The 22,786-nt window shown below is 46.6% G+C and overlaps 10 protein-coding genes across 10 annotated transcripts; 6 read left to right on the plus strand and 4 right to left on the minus strand.

Moving 5' to 3' along the window:
• Positions 1 to 573: 573 nt before the first annotated feature.
• BGW36DRAFT_404351 (uncharacterized protein) lies at positions 574 to 3,163 on the plus strand (the record flags this gene model as incomplete). Its single annotated transcript, XM_046218931.1, has 5 exons — positions 574 to 968; positions 1,040 to 1,879; positions 1,935 to 2,772; positions 2,839 to 3,094; positions 3,134 to 3,163. The coding sequence occupies exons 1-5, from the start codon at positions 722 to 724 to the stop codon at positions 3,161 to 3,163; spliced, it is 2,211 nt and encodes a 736-aa protein (XP_046077136.1). The 5' UTR covers positions 574 to 721.
• A 1,380-nt stretch (positions 3,164 to 4,543) lies between these two features.
• Positions 4,544 to 5,938, plus strand: BGW36DRAFT_458247 (putative acyl-CoA desaturase; the record flags this gene model as incomplete). The annotated part of the gene is made up of 2 exons (XM_046222003.1): positions 4,544 to 4,733; positions 4,799 to 5,938. 2 exons carry the CDS (start codon positions 4,544 to 4,546, stop codon positions 5,806 to 5,808), a joined length of 1,200 nt encoding a protein of 399 aa, XP_046077137.1. The 3' UTR covers positions 5,809 to 5,938.
• Positions 5,902 to 6,352, minus strand: BGW36DRAFT_96833 (uncharacterized protein). The gene has a single exon (XM_046222732.1). The coding sequence runs from the start codon at positions 6,261 to 6,263 to the stop codon at positions 5,994 to 5,996; it is 270 nt and encodes an 89-aa protein (XP_046077138.1). The 5' UTR covers positions 6,264 to 6,352; the 3' UTR covers positions 5,902 to 5,993.
• Positions 6,353 to 7,350: 998 nt separating this feature from the next.
• On the plus strand, positions 7,351 to 10,438 carry BGW36DRAFT_287197 (uncharacterized protein; the record flags this gene model as incomplete). Its single annotated transcript, XM_046210490.1, has 11 exons — positions 7,351 to 7,401; positions 7,457 to 7,496; positions 7,552 to 7,577; positions 7,634 to 7,961; positions 8,013 to 8,212; positions 8,267 to 8,588; positions 8,638 to 8,777; positions 8,828 to 8,958; positions 9,011 to 9,365; positions 9,411 to 9,527; positions 9,575 to 10,438. The coding sequence occupies 11 exons, from the start codon at positions 7,351 to 7,353 to the stop codon at positions 10,436 to 10,438; spliced, it is 2,574 nt and encodes an 857-aa protein (XP_046077139.1).
• A 444-nt stretch (positions 10,439 to 10,882) lies between these two features.
• BGW36DRAFT_394263 (putative phosphatase-like protein) lies at positions 10,883 to 11,725 on the plus strand (the record flags this gene model as incomplete). The annotated part of the gene is made up of 3 exons (XM_046217896.1): positions 10,883 to 11,412; positions 11,462 to 11,604; positions 11,652 to 11,725. 3 exons carry the CDS (start codon positions 10,883 to 10,885, stop codon positions 11,723 to 11,725), a joined length of 747 nt encoding a protein of 248 aa, XP_046077140.1.
• A 153-nt stretch (positions 11,726 to 11,878) lies between these two features.
• Positions 11,879 to 13,187, minus strand: BGW36DRAFT_286838 (uncharacterized protein; the record flags this gene model as incomplete). Its single annotated transcript, XM_046210457.1, has 2 exons — positions 11,879 to 11,958; positions 12,005 to 13,187. 2 exons carry the CDS (start codon positions 13,185 to 13,187, stop codon positions 11,879 to 11,881), a joined length of 1,263 nt encoding a protein of 420 aa, XP_046077141.1.
• Positions 13,188 to 13,502: 315 nt separating this feature from the next.
• Positions 13,503 to 14,738, minus strand: BGW36DRAFT_370642 (uncharacterized protein). The gene is made up of 4 exons (XM_046215272.1): positions 14,460 to 14,738; positions 14,291 to 14,351; positions 14,052 to 14,181; positions 13,503 to 13,947 (listed from the first exon to the last, which is right to left on the minus strand). Exons 1-4 carry the CDS (start codon positions 14,514 to 14,516, stop codon positions 13,845 to 13,847), a joined length of 351 nt encoding a protein of 116 aa, XP_046077142.1. The 5' UTR covers positions 14,517 to 14,738; the 3' UTR covers positions 13,503 to 13,844.
• Positions 14,739 to 14,748: 10 nt separating this feature from the next.
• BGW36DRAFT_370643 (mitochondrial PGP phosphatase) lies at positions 14,749 to 15,859 on the plus strand. The gene has a single exon (XM_046215273.1). The coding sequence runs from the start codon at positions 14,891 to 14,893 to the stop codon at positions 15,659 to 15,661; it is 771 nt and encodes a 256-aa protein (XP_046077143.1). The 5' UTR covers positions 14,749 to 14,890; the 3' UTR covers positions 15,662 to 15,859.
• A 266-nt stretch (positions 15,860 to 16,125) lies between these two features.
• BGW36DRAFT_335315 (uncharacterized protein) lies at positions 16,126 to 18,791 on the plus strand (the record flags this gene model as incomplete). Its single annotated transcript, XM_046212933.1, has 2 exons — positions 16,126 to 16,425; positions 16,480 to 18,791. The coding sequence occupies exons 1-2, from the start codon at positions 16,251 to 16,253 to the stop codon at positions 18,789 to 18,791; spliced, it is 2,487 nt and encodes an 828-aa protein (XP_046077144.1). The 5' UTR covers positions 16,126 to 16,250.
• Positions 18,792 to 20,992: 2,201 nt separating this feature from the next.
• BGW36DRAFT_287286 (putative homeobox transcription factor) lies at positions 20,993 to 22,771 on the minus strand (the record flags this gene model as incomplete). The annotated part of the gene is made up of 1 exon (XM_046210494.1): positions 20,993 to 22,771. The coding sequence occupies one exon, from the start codon at positions 22,769 to 22,771 to the stop codon at positions 20,993 to 20,995; it is 1,779 nt and encodes a 592-aa protein (XP_046077145.1).
• Between the last annotated feature and the right edge of the window lie 15 nt (positions 22,772 to 22,786).

A 22,786-nucleotide genomic window follows, 5' to 3' on the forward strand; every position in this document is an offset into this window, starting at 1 on the left:
CAGAGATCGTTCAATATATCAATTGATATATGAAACTACTCCATAACGTTTTTGACAGCTAAAGAGATTTATTTGAAAGACTTATAAAGTTCATACAATCTTTGCCACCTTAATTCAGCATATGCAAGACTGGACAAAAAATCAGCTCTGTTAGATCTTTTGATGCTTGGAGCATGCCCTACTTCATTCCAATACAGTTGCGCGGACCGTAACAAAAAGGAAAGAAGCCATCTCGACGATCATTTTCAAATTCTTTGGCTCTCTCACTGGCTATCCCTCATTCTGGAATTAGTTCCTTTGCTCGCTTAATATTCCGTTCGTCCAAGTACATGGCTCGATGTGGAATTCCCAATACAGTCTAGTGCAAGCAGTTGTCAGTCGATCCACTCCTCGCGCTACTATGGGCTTATTAGTTTTATGGGATGGATTCTACTTCCATTCCCTGGTGTCCAGTCACCAAGTACTGCATTTCCATTTTCAGGAGTGATCCTAGGCTGTGAATTGGGCATCTGGGCATCTCGAACCTTAAACCCAAAAAAGTTTAGTGCTAAACATTTCGATATCACGTGCTCAGTTGCAGCCTGAGGCAGCGATTGCCGCCTGACATGTGGATCCTCTTGATAAACATCCAAGAATTCATTCATGCCATTTCCAGACATGACGTTATATCTCGATATTTCTCTGGTCTAGCAGAAGTAATGCATCAGCTAGTATATACATAATGCCGCGCACATATGGAAAAAGGAAGCAACAGACACGTCTCGCTTTTGCACCGGTCCCTGAGGACTCTGTCCCCAATGCTGCTAATAGCTCCAGCTCTCCCCGGCCGGCAAAACTCCGGTACTCTGATCCATCATCTGCTTCAAGGAGGATATTTGCTAGGGGCCAACTGCAGCTAGAAGATTATACTGAGCGGCCGTGGGGCAATTTTCAACGCACTCCGGGTAATGAAGTTAGTGAGAATGATGGTCAGTCTCCAACATTACGAGCGGGATCATGTATTCTAGAAGCGGTAATAAAGCCCAACTAACTTTACTAGAAACCTCAATAAGAGAGAAGAAGAAGAAGAAGAAGGAAGGGAAGAGAAAGAAGGTCTCTACTTCACCTTCCCCTCACCCTGAGTCAGAAATCCACACCGAGGCTACCGCCTTGATTCCAGATGAAGGAATCTTTCACCCATCAAAGCGGAGACGCAAATCTAAACTCACCGTAGTTGACAGCGAAAGCGACAAACAGAACCAATCTTCTAACTCTACATCTCAGAGCCAAGAACTACAAGATTCATCCTATAGGGAAGTCGCCATGAAAAAATCCAAGAAAGCCAAATCCAGCAAATCGCTGCTTCAGCGTGGACAGAATGAGGCTGAGGGTTCCACCGACAGTGCTTCATACTATGCTCCCAAGACTCGCTCAGTCTTGAACGAGAAGCGACGACTCAGCAATCCTACTTCCCCACCGCGCAAGAAGTCATTAGCTGTCGATCTGACAGGCTTAGGAGAAGCAGAGACAAGTGACTCGGAAGACCTGGTCATTATTCCATCTTCCAGTCGCAAACGCAAAATGGCCACAAAGCAACAGCAGGACCCATTTATATTCGATGACAACGACGGCGATAGCGAATCTGATGTAATTCCTAGCAGTCGCAAGCGCAAGACCTCCAAAACGAAACTAATACATGAGGAAAGTCCTACTCAAATTATTGACCTTGACGACTCTTCAGACGACGTTGTCACTTCCACTCCTGCACGCCGTGGTCTGAGGAAATCGCCACATACCCCTAGCAATCGTCACAAGGAAATTTATGAAACACCAACTAGCTCACGTGCGCGACAGGACGAGCTCGACATCCAAGAAGACTTGGAAGATCTTATGGATACTGGTAAAGTTAATTGATACCAAAGACTCAATTCTGTACTAACTGAACTACGCTATAGCTGTAAAGAGAAATCGCACGCGTGGTGCAGTGGTTAATTCTGCGAGAAGCAAGCGTCAGATGCATCTGGACCTCCTACGTCGTCGTCGAGCAGGAGAGAAAAATTTGACAGATGCAACAAATTCGGCAAGTGAAGAAGACGATGACGATTCTGAGGGAGCCTCAGACGATAGTAGTCAGCACTCAGATAACGGCTCAGAAATTGCCGTTTTCGGTGTCAACAATGATGATGAAACTGACGATAGCGATGCTAATTCGGAAGTCAGCTCTATCGAGGATTTAGACAAGGATGATGCATCTTTCGTTGAAGAGGATGACACCATGGGTGTCCCAGTCGACATGCCCTTTGAATTCAGCCGCCACCGCGTCAAGCAGCCGCGAGAATGTTTCCGTGATGTCGTTGAATGGATGGTCCACAACAAGCTGAATCCAGCCTTTGCACGCCATGACGATATCTACCAATTTGCCTTCAAGAAACTCAGTGACGAGGTTGTCGGCAGAACTGGCTCGCAGCTGATTTCCTCCGTCTGGACCCCTGAATTTGTAAATGTACTGTGCGCAAGGCCGTACATCGATGTTAGCGGCTTCCCTACTTCTGAGGATGTCAAGTGTGCTGCTTGTAATCGCACGAAGCATCCGGCATCTTCAGATGTCAAGTTCTTCGGCCTGCCATATTCCGAAGATACCCTAGAGCCGTTATATGACAGCGATGATGATAGTGAAGATGACGATGAGGAAGAAGAAGGAGGCCAAGTAAGTGACAAAAGAGCACGTGATCGCAACATTGATCGAGAGGGCAATGTTTTGCCTCCAGAAGACAGACATTTCTATTTAGGCAGGTAAGTAAATTATCTTCTCACCGCACGAGATCAAACATACAGGAACTCCTAACACCTCCACAATAGACACTGCAAAGCGAATGCTGTTCTAACTCATACACTACTTCACTGGCGTTTCCATTTGTACGAATGGGTCGTTGATTACCTCGATGCCAAGGAAGGACTCTCCGACCCCCAGCGCTCAGTCGAACGTGACAAGCTTTCAATGAAGAAAAGGGCTAAATACGCAAATAAGGTTGTGGATGCGATGGACACTGATGGAGAGATTCAACGTCTTTGGAGAGATTTCCATCATAATTTGAAAGCGGCGAGGGAGAAGAATGTACGTATACACTTTATTCATGGCTCATAATCGGTGTAGGGTGGTCTCGCTACTAATCTCCGGCTATAGGACGTTTGAGGGCGAGTTGGATCTGTTTTCCGGCGTGCAGTCTTCCTTGGAGGCATATTGTGCTTGACGGGGAATATTACATACGTAACTGCCATTACTCAGAGAATAGCTTTATTCAATCAGTTATCATCTATCGAGTTGAACGCGAGACGCACGGGATTCACTTCTTTCGAAAATGCATTCATGTCACCTGATTTCTCATAACTCCATTCTAAAATGCATTATTCCACGGCCATATATCTACTCCTTTGTACTACGGGGAAGACGTTTCATGTAATGAAATTGATACTGGCCCCATTTCCCATTATTATCAGGCGCTGGCGCCGGCGCATATTGGTCCAAGTCAAGATTGAGTTTTCTAATGCTTTGAAATCCATGTTTCGCATACATTTGCACTGCGTTCTCGGAGAAATGAACCCACATGAAAACTCCAGTTGTATCCGCCTTCTCTATGCCCCATTTCAACAGCGCTGACCCAACTCCCTGCAGTTGCCACTTGAGGGCTAGTAGAACAAGGACTGTTGAGTGGATATAAGTATTACCATTCTTCCTGGTTTTTTGTTTGGCATGTGGTTAGATCGCAACATGCTAAGAAAAATTGGTATTGTGTTATATGACCCAATTACGGTATTGACCCCCTCCAGAGAGGTCAACTGGTGTGAAGTCTACTACGCTTCAATTGGAGGACCACACGAAGCTGGCTGTAGCGTAGCATGATATGAAATTTCTATAAAAGAGATAGAAGAATATTAGGGCTTGGCTCGATGCCGATTAGACTTCGTGTCAATATCCAATTAGATTGCAAAATAACAAGTACCATAATACAAAAGGAACTGCTTAATCTACCCAACTCTCATTCAGAAGATCAGGCATATTAGCCTGAGACGCTCTGAAAGACTTCGGAGGTACCAATTACTTTAGAAAGGCATATAATGTAGGATGAGGGGTACCAATAGTAAGTCCGAAGTCCGTTGACTTTATCGATTAGGCCCGAATATTTTTATATCACATCCAGGATCTAGATATTTTTACCGAGCTTATACAACCTGCATACCAATCAAAGATCGCCGTGATGCAGGCTAGAAGATAACGTAATTCCAAAACGCACTCCGAAGGTTTCAATCACACATAGACTTCACTCTCTAGAAGATGATTCGTACACAGAAATATCTATTATCTCCTTACCTACATCTACTAAGCTCAATGTCAATTAGTCAGTAAATCATGTTATAAAAGTTATATATAGCGAGAGGGGCTTATATGGGCGAGCAATCATTATATAAACATTATAAGTCTGCTGTTAAAATTTCCCATTTTTAGCAGCCCCCCCCCCCCCCCCAAAATATATTTCTCATCGCGACAAAAGTCATAGCGGTTCTAATGGCTTCGAAACAATTGTATCTGGATGTAGCGTATTGGTTCAAGTATATTGACTGGTTAAACCTTATTCGCATTTCTGGATTACATATCTTCGCCATAGGGCAGTTTCTATATGTTCCTATCCAATATAAGACGATCCTATTGGGAACAATTTATGCTATACTCACCGGTGGATTCGGTTTGACGGCGGGTGAGCACTCTTTTGAGGTGTCTATGCCAGAGGAACTCCTGTCGTTGCTTACTCTAGTTCTACAGGTCATCATCGCCTCTGGTGTCACCGAGCCTACAAAGCATCCATTCCATTGCAGTATGCTCTAGCTCTCTTTGGAGCTGGCGCCATGCAAGGACCTATCACTTTCTGGATCCGTCACCACCGAGCTCATCATCGCTACGTTGATACTAACCAGGATCCATATAGCGCCCGCAAAGGAATGTTTTGGGCACATATTGGCTGGCTGTTTGTAAAAGACCGTCACAACTGGGGCAAAGTGGACATGGAAGATGTTAGGCATGACCGTGTTGTTTTGTGGCAAAGGAAATATTTCCCTATAATTGCCACCATCATGTGCTTTGTCGTACCAACCATGGTGGCCCACTTCGGATGGGACGACTGGAAAGGCGGGTTTGGGTACGCAGGGTGTCTTAGGTGTGTGATTAACTGGCACTTGGTTTGGACGATCAACTCTCTAGCGCATTGGGTCGGTGATCAGCCCTACTCGGACAAGAATACCTCACGACAAGCCATCTGGATTGGATTATATAGTATGGGAGAAGGTTATCACAACTTTCACCATACGTTTCCCTCAGACTATCGCAACGGGCCGGTTTGGTATGATATTGATATGTCTAAATGGTTAATAGCGCTCTGGGAGAAGCTTGGTTGGGCGTCGCATCTCAACCGAACTAGTCCCGAGGACATAGAGAGATGTCGGACGATGCAGGTCTTGAAGAAGAATGGCCTTGAAAAGAAGAGCAGCGAGCAGGATAATGAACTTCCAGTATGGAAATGGAATAAGTATGTGGATGAGACACGCAAGGGCCGCTGTCTGGTGGTTATCGCGGGGATGATCTATGATGTGCGTGACTTCATGGCTGAACATCCGGGAGGGAAGGGACTTCTTCAGGGGGTAATTGGGAAGGATGCCACTAGTGAGTTTCATGGGGGCGTTTATAACCATTCTGCCCATGCAGATAATAAGCTGGACACGCTGAAAATAGCCGTGGTCGATGGTGGAGGAGAGGTGAAAACGTGGAAAGGTAAATGAAATTGACTTTCAGTTCAAACCGAATAAAATGTTCGTATTTATATAGGAATAAATCACGGTACGCATTTACCTTTTCCGGCTCTAAACTCACCAGACCTTTTAAGAATCCGAATAAATAGCATATAGATCATTACAATGCTATCTAAACATGTCTAGTTGAAGAAGAGAACACCGCCTGCTTCGTTTCAAGCTGCTCTGCGTGAATAAACGAGGTAAATTAAGAGTAAAAGTGCATGCAAATGCTTGAATAACATTTGAATGTCTGGTATATATGTATCGAGAAGTGGTTGACTGAGTTTAACGCATAAAGGCGACACGTGATCGAATGCCTTAGGCAAACATATGCCGACGTTAACAAGGTCACATGGACATGTTATACTGGCCAATAGCGTTTTTAATAGAGTAATAAGTTGTAGTAAAAGTATATCCAATGCTTGACAAAGAGCCAATTGCATTCAACCCATCGACTAATAACATAACGAACGCATTGTATGCGATGAGTTGTCCTTCCTGTTGATCCCCCCAGTATACCACTGTAAATGAGCATCAGCCCCATTTATTAGTTCCTCGGCTGCTGTCGATCGGTGCTGCGCCTCAAATACACCCGATAGCACTATTCACTGCATCCAGTGGCTAATTTCCTAGCAAGCGGCGAGGGTCGCCGGGAGAAATTCCGGCGGTATACTGCACATGGTCAATGATAGAGAGTGATTTGGGGAGCACAATTCCTAGATAAAGCTGGCTGCGTGGTTGACGTGCCTGGCGCGCTGACGTCAAGATGAGGCTGCAAACTGATGAGCGCATCAGTCTCATAGTGCAAGCAAGTTGGAAGTTGGACGATGGAAGAAGTTGGTCTCGATCGGAGCTAGGCATTCCGCACTAGTCCCTATTTAGCTAGATCTGCATTCTCTCCACAGCATTAAACCACAACAGCAGCACTACAACGCAATAACTAGGGGAGAACAGCAGCAATGAGCACAGGCATGGCCAGAACAGCGGCACAATTGAAAAGAAGGAAGGAGCTCAGGTCCGGCTGCAGGCAGGCGCACCCCATTGGGCTGGCCGCGCAGCTCCTTCCCTGCCTGCAACCATCGCGCTGGCAAACATCAGCGTGACGTCACGCAAAACCCTAACCGGCAGGAGCGACCCATCATCTAGCAATAACAATGATGCTGGCCGGGGAGTTGCCTGAGCCTGTATGAACATGGCTGTGGTCGAGTAGAGCAAATGCTGCCAAAATAATTATGGAGCTCTTTGACGTAGCGTCGCTGTGTTTAAGAAGCCCCCCTTTCCGCCCTGCAAGGCCCAGATACCATCTAATCCTTTCTAATACTTTCTCCTCCCTTGCCCCGGCCTGTAAACATTCCTCTCCCCATTCATTCCTCGTGTGATACCCCAGTTACGACGCTTCGCGACTGAAAAAGAAAGAAAGAAAAAGCTTCCATTAGCTTGTATTGACCCGATCCATTGAACTTCTAATCCTAATTCCGCGTCTGTTTCTGCTTGTCTCGTTTTGCAAATTCGCGTCCGTTGCAACTCATCATGTCGAGCAAGGCAGTCAATCACCCCATGGACCGCAAGAAGCGGGATGCCGTATGTGCCCGGCATTGTCTGCGTTGAGCACGAACGATCAGCTGACCGAGGCCAGGACATTAATAATAAACTGCAACTTTATGGCATTTACAGTGGTGAGTTTCACGCAGAAGCGGCAGGAACGAGACACAAGCTAACGCTGCGCTACAGCATTTGCCGCTGGCAAGCTACCTTCCGTAGGTTGCCAACGAATAGTGATAAGAATACAACGCAGGAGCTAACCACCCGACAGAACAAGCAATGCGACGTTGCCCTGAACAGTGCCGCCAACTCCAAGTGGCTGACGTCCCCGTCTACCGAGCTGTCAGAAGATGGCCGAACACTCGTGAACGACCTGCGCGCGGTCATTGAGCAGACCAAACTGCTCTTCCTGACCAAAAACCAGGGCGAGCTACTCCAAGAGTTCATCTGGGACGCTCAGCACATCACCGCCGACGACACCCATAAGCTCACCAGCCCCGTGCAGAGAGACGCTGCACAGCAGGATGCCACTAAGGCTGCCGAGGGATTCAAGACGCTCGGCACATTGTTGATTACCAACGGTGAATTCCGCAAACTGTGTATGTTCCTCTCTTCTTTCCAATTGGAGACGTGCTGATGAGACGATGAAGTGAGTGATGCTGTCATCCTGTTCCGCGATATTGCCGGCGATGCTGCGTCCAATGCCGCTGCTAAGCTCAAGCCGGGTGAAGAAGAGCTTGCCCAAATTGATACCCCGGCCCAGGAAAACGTATGGCATGAGAAGCCCAACATCTCGAAGGAGCAGCTCAAGGCCCAATTCCGAGAGCAGGCCCAGAAATTCAAGCCTGCTGTAAGTCTAATGAACTGGTAAAACAGGGAGTATCGTGTTGTTGACATTTAATAGGACAAGAAGGACGTTGATGCCGCTGTTGAGGCCGGTACCCAGGCAGCGACCAGTGGTCGTGATGGTGCCCCGATTTCCGAAGCCGATGCGCAGGCCGGCGCAGCTGCCGTCACTGCAAGCCTCCAGCAAGCCACTGATAGGAATGTCGCTCCAGAGGACAAGGAAAAGGCCAAGGAAAAGGCCGATGAAGCCCAGAATGCTACCTCAGAATATGCTCGCCGAACCAGAGAGTTCCTTGGCAAGAAGATGCCGAAGGAACGTCGCGACCAGGTCGTGTGGCGTCTTAAGAAGATGATTGTTGAAATCCAGGGACACTCTGATTGTATGTCTGCCTTTTACTAGCAGTGATCACCATTCTAACTTGACCACAGACCAGCAGGCTATCGAGACCCTCCTTACTCTCGCCGAGACCTATGGTGGTCATGGAAAGACCATTACCCAACAAGGGTCAACGAGCGCAAAAGGTGCCACACGGGATACGAATTTGCAACAGGCCGGGACTAACTTGAGGGTACGCTAGGTTTTTTCAGTGTCCAGAAAGACATGCTGACGCGTTTCAAGACTTTAATTGAGCGATTTGCTAACAGCACATCAACCGATGACTTCTTTGACTCGCTGAACAACATTTACCGCGATGCAGACCGGGACCCACGTCTGAAAGACTGGTTCAAGCACGCCGACACCTACATTCGGTAAGCCTGATAGACCTATATAAATTTAAGACTTGTAATTGATATAGAAAAGCAAATGCTTGCGCGAGCAAGGTTTCGTTCTGCAGGATGCTGCTACCACTGAGTGGAACCGACTCTACGACGAAGGCCGCTTCTTGTTGCGCGATCGTTACCGAAACCATACCGACCGGATCGGTGATGAGATCAAGTTCCTGGCCAACCAGTTCGACGAGGATCCCCAGAACAGAGCATTCCGTCAATCGTTGGAGAAGCTGTTTAAGGATCTCGGCCAGGATCAGTACGGCAAGCCAGTGTTTAAGCCTCACCTGGTCAAGGATATCACCAATGTCATCATTCCCGAGATTTTCCAAAACGTCCGCTACGTTCCAATTCCTAGAATCGAAGTCTCAGACCCTGCAGTAGATATGGTAAGTTGGCCAAATTCGTAATAGAATACAATTAACAACATATAGGTTATTGAAAACCTGGTCATCGAGAGTGACAACTTGATGCCCAATGTCGTTGAACTTGGCACCGACAACTACTGGCGCTGGGGCCGCAAAAAGATCAGCAACAAGGATGATCACAAGGTGGGGTCAATGATAGTACTGTTTATGATTAAACTAACTTTAGCTAGATCATGATCGCCGCGTCTGGCATCCAAGCTGATATCAGAGATGTTAGTTACTACGTGAAAAAGAAGCAGGGCTTCCCATCCATCAGTGACACTGGTGTCATGGATCTCTTCCTCGGCGGCGAGGGAGTTGCCTTCAAGATTGCTGCTTCCAAGTCCCAGAAGTCTGACAATTCCTACGTCTTCAAGGTGGACAAGGTTAATGTCAACATCAAGAATCTGGACATCAAATTGAAGAAGTCCAAGCACAAAATTCTCTTTAACATCTTCAAGCCAATGCTCTACAGTGTCGTCCGCCCTGCCCTTGAGAAGATTCTAGAGAAGCAGATCCGCTCGGCATTCGAAAAGGCCGATGCCTTCGCTTACGAGGTGCAGAATGAAGCTCGGCGTGCCCGGGAAGCCGCCCGCGAGGACCCTGAGCAGGCTGCTAACATCTTCTCTCGCTACGCCGACGCTGCTCGCCAAATCATAACCGAGAAGAAGAAGCAGGCTGAAGCCATCGCTCAGCGCGATACTGCCGTCCAGATGTCCATGACTCACCAAGATGCCCTCTTCAAGGAAATCAAGCTGCCTGGCGACATCACCAACAAGGCCACCGAGTACAAGGAACAATCGACCAAGGGCGAGCGCTGGCAATCCCCCATCTTCGACTGGGGCAACGCCGCGCCATCCAAGAACCTGCCAAAGACGGCCGACATCACTCGCAAACCTCACACCACCGCCGAGGCTACTCTCCGCGAGTCCACTCTCCGCGAGACCAACGGAACCTCCCGACATGCCACGAACGGAGCTACCAACGGCAACTTCAAGACGGAAGTTGACCGCGCTTTCGACACCAACCCTCCTGTGTCCAGCCTCAACGTCTAAGCTGATACCAGCGCACTATTCCTTTTTTCATACTTGTCTAGCTGTCGTTCTTTGGTTTCTTGTCATTGAAGTATTCGTTTAATATCCCTGCAACGCGATCGAATGGTTGAGTAATAATGCATGTATGATATGGGGCCTTGTTCTTGGCTTTGTTGAAATATAATTCGTAATAACAAACGATCGTTTTCATATTAACAAGTACAATTCGCTTCGTAAGCCTGGTGTCCTCGGCGTAGAGTGAAGTAAAGGAAACGACTATCGATAATCTCGGCGAGAATGACTAGCGGCAATAATTGTTGGGGCGACCCTTGCGTTAAGCTCGCGGGGCCGCTCGGCTTTCGGACAACAATATTATCTTGACACTGTCCCTGTGAAGACGTCTCCTCTCTTGTTTTTTTAATTCCCTAACCACCTCCCAGCTTCCTTTCGCTCTCCTCATCCAAAATGCCTCCCAAAAAGTCCACTACACCCGCCAAAAAGCCCGTCTCGGGCCTGACTCGCATCTACCTGTTCCTGTACAACTTGATCAGCTTCGGCCTTTGGGCATCCTGTACCTTGCGCACCGCATTACTACTCCCAGAACAACTGCAAAATGGCTTCAACACCAACACCATCTCCGCCATCTTCGCACAGGTCTTCCCGCTCCTCGCACTCACCCAATCCCTCGCCGCCCTCGAAATTCTGCACTCCTTAATCGGCCTCGTTCGCGCCCCTGTCGTGACCACTGCGATGCAAGTCGCATCCCGGTTCCTGGTTGTTTGGGGCGTCATGTTCACGTTCCATGAGGGCGCGGAGTACGTTGCCTCCGTGCCTTCTGGGGCAGGGATCCTAGGAAACGAGGGCGTTACTCAGTACGGCGATTATGCGTTTCTGGGGTGTATGTTTGCATGGGGAATTACAGAATGTATCCGCTACGGGTTCTTTGCCATGCAGTTGGCTGGTGTGGGTGTTCCGGGGTTTTGGCTGTGGTTGAGGTACGTTCCCTTGATTTCTTTTGTGATTTGGCGGGACTGATTTGTCTAGATATAATACTTTCTTCGTCCTCTACCCGATTGGGATCTCATCAGAGTGCGTCCTGATATACCTGGGTCTCGAGCCGGCTGGTCAGTTTGTTAGCGAGTACTACAAGTACTTCTTGATTGCGATGTTGGGGGTTTATGTTCCTGGTAAGTCGATAGCAATAACTTGTTGATCGGTTATTAACTCGATGTAGGGAGTTATATTCTCTACACGCATATGATGACCCAGAGAAGGAAGGTGATGAGAGGAAAGAGCCGTGTTGATTAGCCAATGTCAGATGGACATCAACAACAAATGATATCTGATAGTAAAAGGAAGATATCAGCCGCTTGAATGATTTCTCCCATCAACTGGGTCCAAAACGAACGACACATGAGTCATGTATATTATTAAAAGTAATAACTCTGTATAGTTAATACATTACAATTCCCGCATGATATCTCTCACGGCTTTCGCGGCGAATGCTTTTCGCTGGGCTTCAGGCAGATCTACCGACATGTCTAGTCCGTCAGTACATCTGTAAGCCATGGTCAAGAGGTAACTTACCTTTGATCGCTTTCATCCGCAGCATCAATCCCTCGAGCTCTTCGACTTGAACCTCGGTATCCCCCTCTCTATCCCCCTCTCCTATATCATCGTCATCCTCGTTTGGATTATTAATGGCGAATCTTAACCCCATCATTTCCCGCTCTAATTGCCCAACTTCCAATCCAAACCCATCCAACCCCCCAGACTCATCGTCGTCATCAAGAAACCCCAACCCATCTCCATGGCTCGTGTCCTCCCATTCCAACGCCGACAACACCTCTTTAACCCGTGGCAATCCCTCCAACTCCCCAAACTGATTCCTCTTCTTGTCCCTTGCCGTAGTCTCTGCTAATCCCGTCGTCGGATCCCAGATAATTACTTCCATCCCCAACACCCCCATTTCATACAACACATCCTCCCACCACACAGCCCCAAACTTCTCAACCCGCTGGACCTCATCCCCTTCCTCTTCCTCCTCCCTCGTTCTCTTTTCTTCCCTCGCAGACTTATCTCCCATTAGCACCAACAATCCCGGAACCTCGCCCATCCCTCCATCCCGCTCTTCCTCCGTCTTACTCTTCACATCGCTGATAATCTGTACTATATTCTTGATTACTCGCACATCCTCCCTCTCCCTCTCCCCATCTTTATCTTCTTCTGACCTAGTTTCAGGGTTGGTCGTGTCGTACGCCTCCTTCGGCACGGCGCTGCTCACGCCCACCGGATTCCGTACGCATATCATCAGCGCGCCAATCGCGTCGCGCACGATCTGCGCTTCGTCGGAGAGGAAGTCTGCTTTCCATTGATTTGCAGTTGCAGTTGCAGTTGCGGATTCAGTTCCCGCTGCCGGGGCTACAACGTCGTCTTCGGGCTCTGTTTGTACAGGGATCTCGTCGACCCATATCGGTATGTCGGCGGTATAGTACTTTGTCTCGATATGTAACGGTGCATGGGTGGTATATCCGGCAAAGGATATCCTCGTCGTGGGTTCTGCTAATTGTGGTTCTAATTCTATAGTAGTATGTTGACTGTCGTTGGTGGCGATTTGCGGAAGACTGCTCTCGTTCACGTCAACGCCAGTTAACGCTGTTAGCAACGGCGGGATCGTGCGTGAAGACTCTGTTGTTGGAGTGAGAATGAGGAGACGGCGGGGATTAGAGACTTTTTTCTGGGAGGGATTAGGATTGAGGGTCGTCGACATGTTGACGACGCCACGCCCGGTTAGGGAAGGAGGGAAGAAAGGGTTCTTTGGCGGTGGTATAGTATGCGGGCGACAGGTATGCTCATTGGTATAGTTTGTAAATCCTCGCTATATCGTGTTGCGAATGGTTGTTGGTTTTGTTAAAATCGACGTAGATAGATGGTACCGATGATTGATAGAGCTGGTGGGGTATCTCCGCGCCGCGTCATGCGTCATCAAATTCTATGGACTAGTAGCAGTGCTTTATTTTATATTGATAAATTAAAGCAATTGAAATATCCTGAATTGACAATTATATATTTAGTGACAGTGTGGTTTTCAATATCTTATTAACTAGTTTGAGTCCTTATATTCTTTTACGTAGTCTTTGTGTATTTGAAGAACGAATTCAGCAGCTTTTTATTCCTTAATAGACAAGAAAGAAAGACAACAATCCATACCGACAAGACTGATCTATATTCGAAAACGCCATTTCATGGCCGATACCATTTCGTAGCCGAAATATATGGACGCGTGGAATCACCCTCATAGCTGAACAATCACCAGCCCAGAGAAGCGGACGAGGAAGAGAAAAAGTCTCCGACAGAATTCGATTTGCAGAAAGAAATTACATATTCCATAACACGAAAAACAGCATGCAACGTAGAGAGCAAATTCCTATCCCCGTCGTTGTCCACGAGCTCTGTTAACTGTAGCTTTACCGCGAGCAAGACCGACACCTTTACCACGTTGGCTGCGGGAACGGAACATAGGGGCGTTTCTAGAGTAAAATATAAATATTAGCATCATTAAATATATAGAGCAAGTGACCGCATTGTTGGAATGGTAGGGGTAGGGGTAGGTTTAGAAATTGAGTCGACTCACCGCAACATATCAGGAACAATGAAGAATCGCACGTGGCTACCGCGGATGTAGACTTGATCGAGATGCGACACTCGGCCGTCGCGCGCGGTCACTGTGATGTCTTTGAGTTGGACGTTCATGTTGTCTTCGGCTGTGAGAGGTCAGCATTATCCCGCATCAGGTAGGGTGCGTATGCGTGAGAAGTCGTGAATGAGCAGGGCAACCACGACTTCACCAAGCAAAGAAGAGAAGGAACGAACCTTCAAGTAGTTTCCCTCGATATACCTGCCCCGACGTAATCTCTAGTGTAACGACATGACCCTGTGCGAATGGAGCTGTTAGCACGATCAACCATCAAAGCAGCTACGAGCTAGAACAAGCTCGAAACCATAATAATGTCAAGACAAAATGGGTAGGTAGAAGCAGTACCTGTGCTTCATTCAGCAATTTGATCGGAATGCCGATCGTGCTTGTCAATTTGCCCATGATTAATAGTACTGTCGCGTGAAGGCGAGTCAAGGATAAGACGAGAGTCGAGGATAGCGCCGACCGTGGGCAGCAAGTTGTAGCTTAAAAAATAAATGCGCGAAGATCCGTAATGGCTCGATGAATCGGTAGATCGTTGAACCAGTCGTATGCTAGGTTTGTCGCGGCGCAAGGTGAAGGTAGAAAATGTCAAGCGGAAATTGAGTCGTGTGGGGAGAGTTTTGCGGCTTGAGTTCTGCCAATCTGCGGCCTTGATCGACTTCCGCTTTAGCTCCGATATCCCCTCTCGAAGATACCTGCCATTCAACCCTCCTTTCAATAATTATAAAATATTATACGAGAGCTTATTATTGTGCGATAATGATAAGCTAACAATGCCGAACTCAAACCTCCAAGCCTTCAACCTTACAGTCTCAACCCTGCTCAAAAACCCAAGTCATCTTCTTCCTAACCTTACAATCTCAACCTTTCTCGACCTACCTGAACAACTCGGCTTACACTTGACACCTACATCTACATCTACACCCACATCTAAGGCTACATCTGAATCCTCATCTAAAGAAAAAGTCACAATCCGCGCCCTCGTTCTCGACAAAGACAACACCCTCTGTCCACCAAACACCATCACCTTCCCACCGGCCTATCTCCACAAACTCGAATCTCTACGAACCTCACCTACGTCCCCCTTCAACCAAACCACCAATCCACATGGCATCCTAATCGTATCCAACACAGCCGGCAGCCGCCCCGAATCTGCCGCCTACGAAAACGAAGCTCGACGACTAGAACAGGAAACGTTGAAACATCTCAAAATCCCCGTATTCCGAGTCCAACCGGGGAAGGGCAGGAAACCTTTCTGTGGACCGGAGGTATTGGCGTGGTTTAGGGAGAAAGGTGTCGTGGATAGTGCCGATCAAGTTGCAGTTGTTGGGGATCGGTTGGGGACGGATGTTTTGATGGCGGCGCAGATGGGGGCGTGGAGTGTGTGGTGCAAGAATGGAGTGACACATGGGGTTGGCAAGGATGCCGAGAAAGTGAATATGGATTATCGTGGGTTTCTGGCAAAGGTGGAAATTGTCATGGAAAGATATCTTCGAGAAAGTCGGGGGCTGAAGCCGAGAGTGCCTCGAGGGTGGGAGGCTTGACTTTGTAATTTATATACTAGATACAGACACTGATACCCATTTTGTAAATTGTAATTGTAATATACCGCGACGATATAGAAACTGAGCATTGATCGAAAGGCTGATCAATATAAAGCCTGGCTACGTGGTCCTCCTTCCAGATATCCCCGGAGACCTTGATGTCTATACAACATTTTTACTGTAAATCATTTACTTGTGGATTATGTGTCACCCATAAGGCGTATTTCTTCTTACCGACTCTTCATAAGTATCGACACTCTCGCACAGCCACACTTCTCTAGCACACAAAATGTTCTGGTTGGCTGGAAAAATGAAGTTACATCAACCGCCAACCTATCACCAACATCGATTTGCCGCCCCTTGTCTAGCTTCGCTCACAGCAACAGGGTAGGCAGCCGTTCAGTAGCGAGACAGCATACATAACAAATGAGGCTGGGCACCAGCAGCTCTGAAGTACTGCTTCTCATGCTCCCGGCGCTGAGTGCGCTCTCTCCTTGGTCCGCTCATGAAGCGATAGACCCAGCCGCATCTACTCTCTGGCAACACGAAAGAATAGTCCGTCATTCGACGGCGAATATTGTCGCTGGTTATGGATAATAACATCGACCAGCCTAACGATCGCCCGCATGGTGGGAAGCGATTCAGTAACATTGAGATTCATGGGGAAAATAACCGGAATCATTTGGGAGATGTCCATACTACTAATGATTCTAGTGTCCACCATAATTATCATGGTGTTACTAATATTTATCATCGATCTAATAGTTCGTGATCCCGTCGTTGCTATGTTGATGGAAGTAATCTGACTGCGAAGATAGACCGTCCATTGCCTGAAAATAGTCAACCAGGTGCCGAAAACGAAAAGAAACCTGCGAAAAAACCATGTCTGATTCCGTTTTCACGAAATGAAAAGTTTCAGGGTCGCCAGAATGAGCTTAAGGAGTTACAAGAGTCCATTTTAAAGGAAAATGGGCCGAAAAGGATAGCCCTTGCAGGACTGGGAGGCGCTGGGAAGACGCAAATTGCACTTGAATTTGCATATCTCATGCAAAAAAAGGAATACTTCGTATTCTGGATCCCATGTATGAGTCTAGAAAGTGTGGAACAGGCATATATGAGTATTGCCCAAAAATTTGCACTGCCAGACACCAACCCGACCAATGTCAAAACGCGAGTCAAGACCCATTTGAGCGAGACTGAAGACAAATGGCTTCTTATTTATGACAACGCAGATGATATAGACATGTGGATCAGCAAGAAAGGTACGGCATTGAAAAGTTTCTTGCCACGTAGCGACAATGGCCATATTCTCTTTACAACCCGCAATCAAAAGCTCGCAGTGAAACTTGTATCTTCAAATGTGATCTCCGTTTCAGAGATGGACCATAACACGGCTCGGAGTATTCTTCAGGAATATCTCATCCGAAAAGACCTTGTGGACGATCATACCACAACGACTTCTCTTCTCGAGAAACTCACCTTTCTCCCCCTAGCAATCACACAGGCGGCAGCATACGTCAATGAGAATAGTATCAATCTATCCGAATACCTAGCTCTATTACAGGAAAAGGGACAAGAACAGGACGTCATACAGCTCCTGAGTGAAGATTTTGAAGATGACCATCGCTACGAGGACGTCCAGAATCCCGTGGCTACGACCTGGTTAATATCATTTAACCAAATCCAACAACTCAATTCATTAGCGATAGATTATTTGTCGTTCATGGCTTGTATTAGCCACCGCGGTATCTCAAAATCACTTCTACCGCCTGCAACCTCGGACAAGGAAATGACAGAAGCACTGGGTCTTCTGAAAGCTTATTCCTTTATCAGCGCCCAGGAAGACAGATCGTTCAATCTTCACCGACTAGTACATTTGGCCACACGGAGCTGGCTAAAACAGAACGATCTCCTGAAACGATGGACTTCTAATACGGCCAATCGATTTGATGAAATTTGTCCAAATTTTGATAATACGAATCGAAATTTGTGGCGTGAATATTTACCTCACGCCTTATACATGATCGAAAGGATGGAAACCCAACATGAGAAATGCGAATATCGGAAGTTAATCATGAGAGTCGGTATCTATCTTTTTAGAGATGGGATGGATAGTAAAGCAATGGTTATATTTGCTGACATGAGCGAGATTTACCAGCAAGTGTTTGGAGTCGAAGCTGAGGAGACTATACTTGTCATGGCTCCGCTCGCAATGACATATTTACACCAAGGGCAGTTGACAAAATCAGAACAACTGAATGAACAAACATTAAATATTTCCAAGCGAGTGCTTGGAATTGATCATTCTACTACTTTGAATATCATGTCTGTTCTTGCATCAACATATCAACATCAAGGCCGATTAAAAGAAGCAGAAGAGTTAGGACTGCAGGTATTGGAAATCAAAAAACAGACATTTGGAATAACGCATCCTGACACTTTGATATCCATGGGCGATCTTGCATCAGAATACCTCGGACAAGGACGGCTAAAGGAAGCAGAAGAGTTACGACTGCAGGTATTAGGAATCAAAAAACAGACACTTGGAATCATGCATCCTGACACTTTGATATCCATGAGCGATCTTGCATTAGTATACCTCGGACAAGGACGGCTAAAAGAAGCAGAAGAGTTAGAACTGCAAGTATTGGAAATCAAAAAACAGACACTTGGAATCAGGCATCCTGACACTTTGATATCCATGGGCGATCTTGCATTAGTATATCATAGGCAAGGACGGCTAAAGGAAGCAGAAGAGTTAGGACTGCAGGTATTGGGAATCAAAAAACAGACATTTGAAATGACGCATCCTGACACTTTGATATCCATGAGCGATCTTGCATTAAGACAAGGACGGCTAAAGGAAGCAGAAGAGTTAGGACTGCAAGTATTGGGAATCAAAAAACAGACATTTGGAATAACACATCTTCATACTTTGATATCCATGAGCGATCTTGCATTAGTATACCACGAACAAGGACGGCTAAAGGAAGCAGAAGAGCTACAACTACAAGTATTGGACGCTAGAAAACAGGTACTTGGAACTACGCATCCTAACACTTTGATTTCCATGATCAGTCTTGCATCAGTATACCGCGGACAAGGACGGCTAAAAAAGCAGAAGAGTTAGGACTGCAAGTATTGGACACTGGAAAACAGGTACTTGGAACTACGCATCCTAACACTTTGATATCCATGATCAATCTTGCGTGTATCTGGAAAGAACTTGGCAAAACCAACAAGGCCATCCGCTTAATGGAGGACTGCGTTCAACTTCGCACCGAAGAATTAGACCCTGATCATCCACTCACTGTTTACCTGGTGGGAACTCTCGCCGAATGGAAAGCTAAGCATAACCCTCAACACGACGAACCTGCAAACTCGCCAGCTACCTCAGATGACTCAGAACCTCGGTCCGAGCGAAGCAGTATCTCCATGCCAAACGCACCATCGAACCAACCTCACCAAGATGTTCCCTGTCTTCATCCAGAAAATCGCTACAACCTGAGGCAAAGAAGGCGAAAATTCACTTGAGAAGTCTTTTCCCGAGCAAAGGACGCTCTATTATCCTCTCTTCATAGTGAGGTACGGGTGTATCAATAGTATTGTCTTCTCGAAGTATGTCGGTCGTCGCAGAGAAGATTGAGTATTAATTGAACGTCTCACGTCGAGTATTCCGGCCGAATATGAACGTTTTATATGGCTACTTTCGGTGCTGGTCATTTCCAGCTGAATCTACGATGACGGACTAGGTCGTTGGGAAAGCCAAGCTTTTGCAGAAGCGAGTTACAGAACTCACTACAAACATTGCCCTGGGCCCCTCATGGTTGGGCTTTTCCGCTTTCTTTGATTTTACGAACTATTTTGAAGATCATGACTCTTTTTCTTCGTATGACGATTCCTGTTTTAGTATATATACAAGCACGGAATTGGGTTCGAGGTTTAATGTTCAATGTTCGGTGGGCTCGCTGATTCCATCCAAACAACGATTGCTTGAGGTCTATTAGATGTTCAGCATTTGAAGGAAGAGAACTTACTCGTATTATCGATATTGCCGCGTCCTTCAGCAATTTTATATCAGATCAACTGCTTCGATGTTAATTTCGGTTTGCTCTGCTGATTAGAAACAATTGATAGGACGGGGGCAGGGAACGTGTTGGCGGTAATCTAATGTGTACGTACGGCTTCAAACTTGGAGTCATCATGAATGTAAGAAGATCCTGTAATTGTCGACGGGTTGTTTCAAAGGTTATACCAACTGACCCCCTCCTAACACTCAACTCTATACTTTGTTAGCTCAGTCTGTTTTCTACTTTATATAAATTAAAGATATCTACACGCTATTTTATCCCCGAACCCACTCGTTTTATCCACAGTAATCAAGTGAGAGATTATGAGTACGTAGCAAACTCTCGGTAGAAACTGCACGTCTACTGGTGGTATCGGCAATCCCATATGTACTAGTATGTCCACACTGTCAACAATAGAAGGATGACAAAATCTTGAATATAGTATAAACACTTCTACGTTTCATTTATATTTATATTAATTAATATTAGATTAAAATACTTCTCAGGATCCTGCCCATAGATAATACAAAACATTCAAATATTATTAATATGAATACTGGGAGGGTTCCTATACTCAATCTACTTTCCAAATCAATTGATGTTGTGGTGCTATTTTCAAACTACTATCACCCTACAGTACATATATAGAGACTTAAGATTAGATATGCAAGGAGGAATAATCAGAAATCGTGTGATGTTTACACGTATACTTACAAGCACTAGTCAATGCTTATAGCAAACATCATATACTATTTTGAAAGTAGCTCCACAACTGCACCAACACTCTGCCAACAAAGTGTTCAAGACACTATCCGATAAGAAATGCCAAAATAACAAAAGCTCCCACATGCTTATCAGATATCCAAATCCATAGTAAGAAAATAAAAACAATAAAAGAATAAAAGAATAAATAGAATATCGCAGTCAAGTCCATACAAACAACCACAATGATATGAAGCAATCAAAATGATATGGAGACAACGGATGTAAAACTACAGAGCTGGCAGTAGCAGAACGTATACAGTCACGAATAGAATAAATGACGAATAAAAATCCCAATAATCCAGGCGCCCAGTGCCAGGATAAGCTCGATCAACTGAGAACAGTCGACGGGGAAGAAAAGAACAAAGTCAAAGATAAATAAAGGATATCACAAAGTCCAACCACAGCCCATCCGGAACGCCACGCAGTCCAAAGTAAACGCCAAACGTTATTCGACCAGAACCCAAATTCATTGGTCATTGGGTGGTCAACTTGGACCTTATGACGAAGTAGGATCGATCATTTCGTAAGGCTGGATACCAGCTAGGTCTCCAGCTATGTTGTGAGTCTGGGGTTCCGACATTCCATGCATGGAAAAATCAAATTTTGAGCTATCCATCGCGAAGTTGTTAAGGTTGTGTTTCGCATACATCTCACTCAGTAGCAGCCCATCTTCCGAGACACCTTGCTGTTGGTTACCACCAAAACTGAACATCTCTCCCGATCCCGTGGTGTGCATAGAAAGGGGAGGGGAATGATCCGCAATGTATGGATCAGCATGAGTCACATTAGGCATGGATGAAGGCTGCTGGTCCATCAGTTTTGACTGATCAACCATCGGCGATGGTGAAACATAAGGCAGACTGAACTGGTTGCCAGCACTAGCACCCATGGAAATTGCTTCAGAAGGAGGCGCTGTCGAGAAGAATGGGGGACTGGCGTAGTCTGAGGCAGTGGCAGACATTGGATATGGTCGTGGATCAACACTGTATGTAGCCGCCGTATCGATGCGAAGATTGTTACTTAATCCCTGAATTGAATTGTGTTGAGGCATAGGCGCGAAGATAGTCGAGTTAGGTGTCAAATGCGATACTGACTGCTGGATTTGGTATGCAGGCATAGGAGTATGCAGGTAAGACAAATCCACCTGCGGTGGAACAGAGCGACTGCGCTGACGCTTGTGGCCACGAGGCATATGGTTGACGCTAAGATGCGGTTCAGCGAACATGCCGAGCTGGGCTAGAGGAAATTGGTTCGGTTGGGATGCAGGGCGATGAATATCTTGAGGTGGCGTGACCGGGGCAGATACGGCGTAGTTAAAATTCAGGCGGTTCTGGAATGATTCAAGAGAGACGAGCTTTGCCAGCTGGACGCTGAGGACCTTGGGGTGACCGCCGAGATGGTGAACCATAACCCGACTAGCTTGCTGATCTTCTGTGAAATCACCGCATTGATAGAAGCCGCCCGAATTAGAAGAATCCATGTAAAACATAGGAGGGCGCATGAGTTCGACTAGTAATCCACCGGGTCGCGAGGGAGCACCGTTTGCATTCTGAGGCGAGTCGCCAGATTCAAGAGTTATGTTCTTGATGTATGAAAAGGGGTATTCGATCTTGTATCCAGCCGAATCGTTGTTGATATAGTATGTCATGGTGGCCTTATCCGGGGAATAGAATATGACGAGATCCATGGCATTCTGGCCGATTCGTCGCCAGCTACCGACACTGAGCGAGCGACAGGTAAAGTGATGAATCATAACCTTTCCAGAGGGGCCAGCATCGCCTACAAAACCGTTGTTGGGATAGCCACTTAATCCGCTGGCACGTCCAAACAAATCTCGAGCACCGGGCTTGTTCAGGTCGAATTGCATAGCCAGGTACTGGCGCATGGAGTCTGGAATCGAGTCGCAATCCTCGCCGGTTTCGATGCTTTTCTTCGCAATCATCTTGATTTTGGCGCGTCTGTTTTGGAACCAGATCTGTACGGATCGTTCAGTCATGTTGATCTCGTGGGCAATCCTCTCACGAACTGCGGCAGTGGGGGTCGGGTTTTTGTTGAATTCCAATTCCAGCGTCACTAACTGATCCTGTGTTGCACGCTGGCGTTTTTGGTTCTTCTGCTGCTGGGTTAGAGTGCTCTTGCGTTGCGGACGGCGAGAGTTCTGAGCAGAGGTAGTCGGGCTGGTGGTGGATGGAGAGGGAGTTGAATTAGCTGAAGTTGCAGAGGCCGTTGCAGAGGTAGAGGCCGCCGGGGCGGCGGGAGTGTCTGTCGAAGACATTATAGCGAAAATAAT

This window comes from Talaromyces proteolyticus (genome assembly GCF_021365285.1).
Source record: "Talaromyces proteolyticus strain PMI_201 chromosome Unknown BGW36scaffold_2, whole genome shotgun sequence".
Taxonomy (NCBI): domain Eukaryota; kingdom Fungi; phylum Ascomycota; class Eurotiomycetes; order Eurotiales; family Trichocomaceae; genus Talaromyces; species Talaromyces proteolyticus.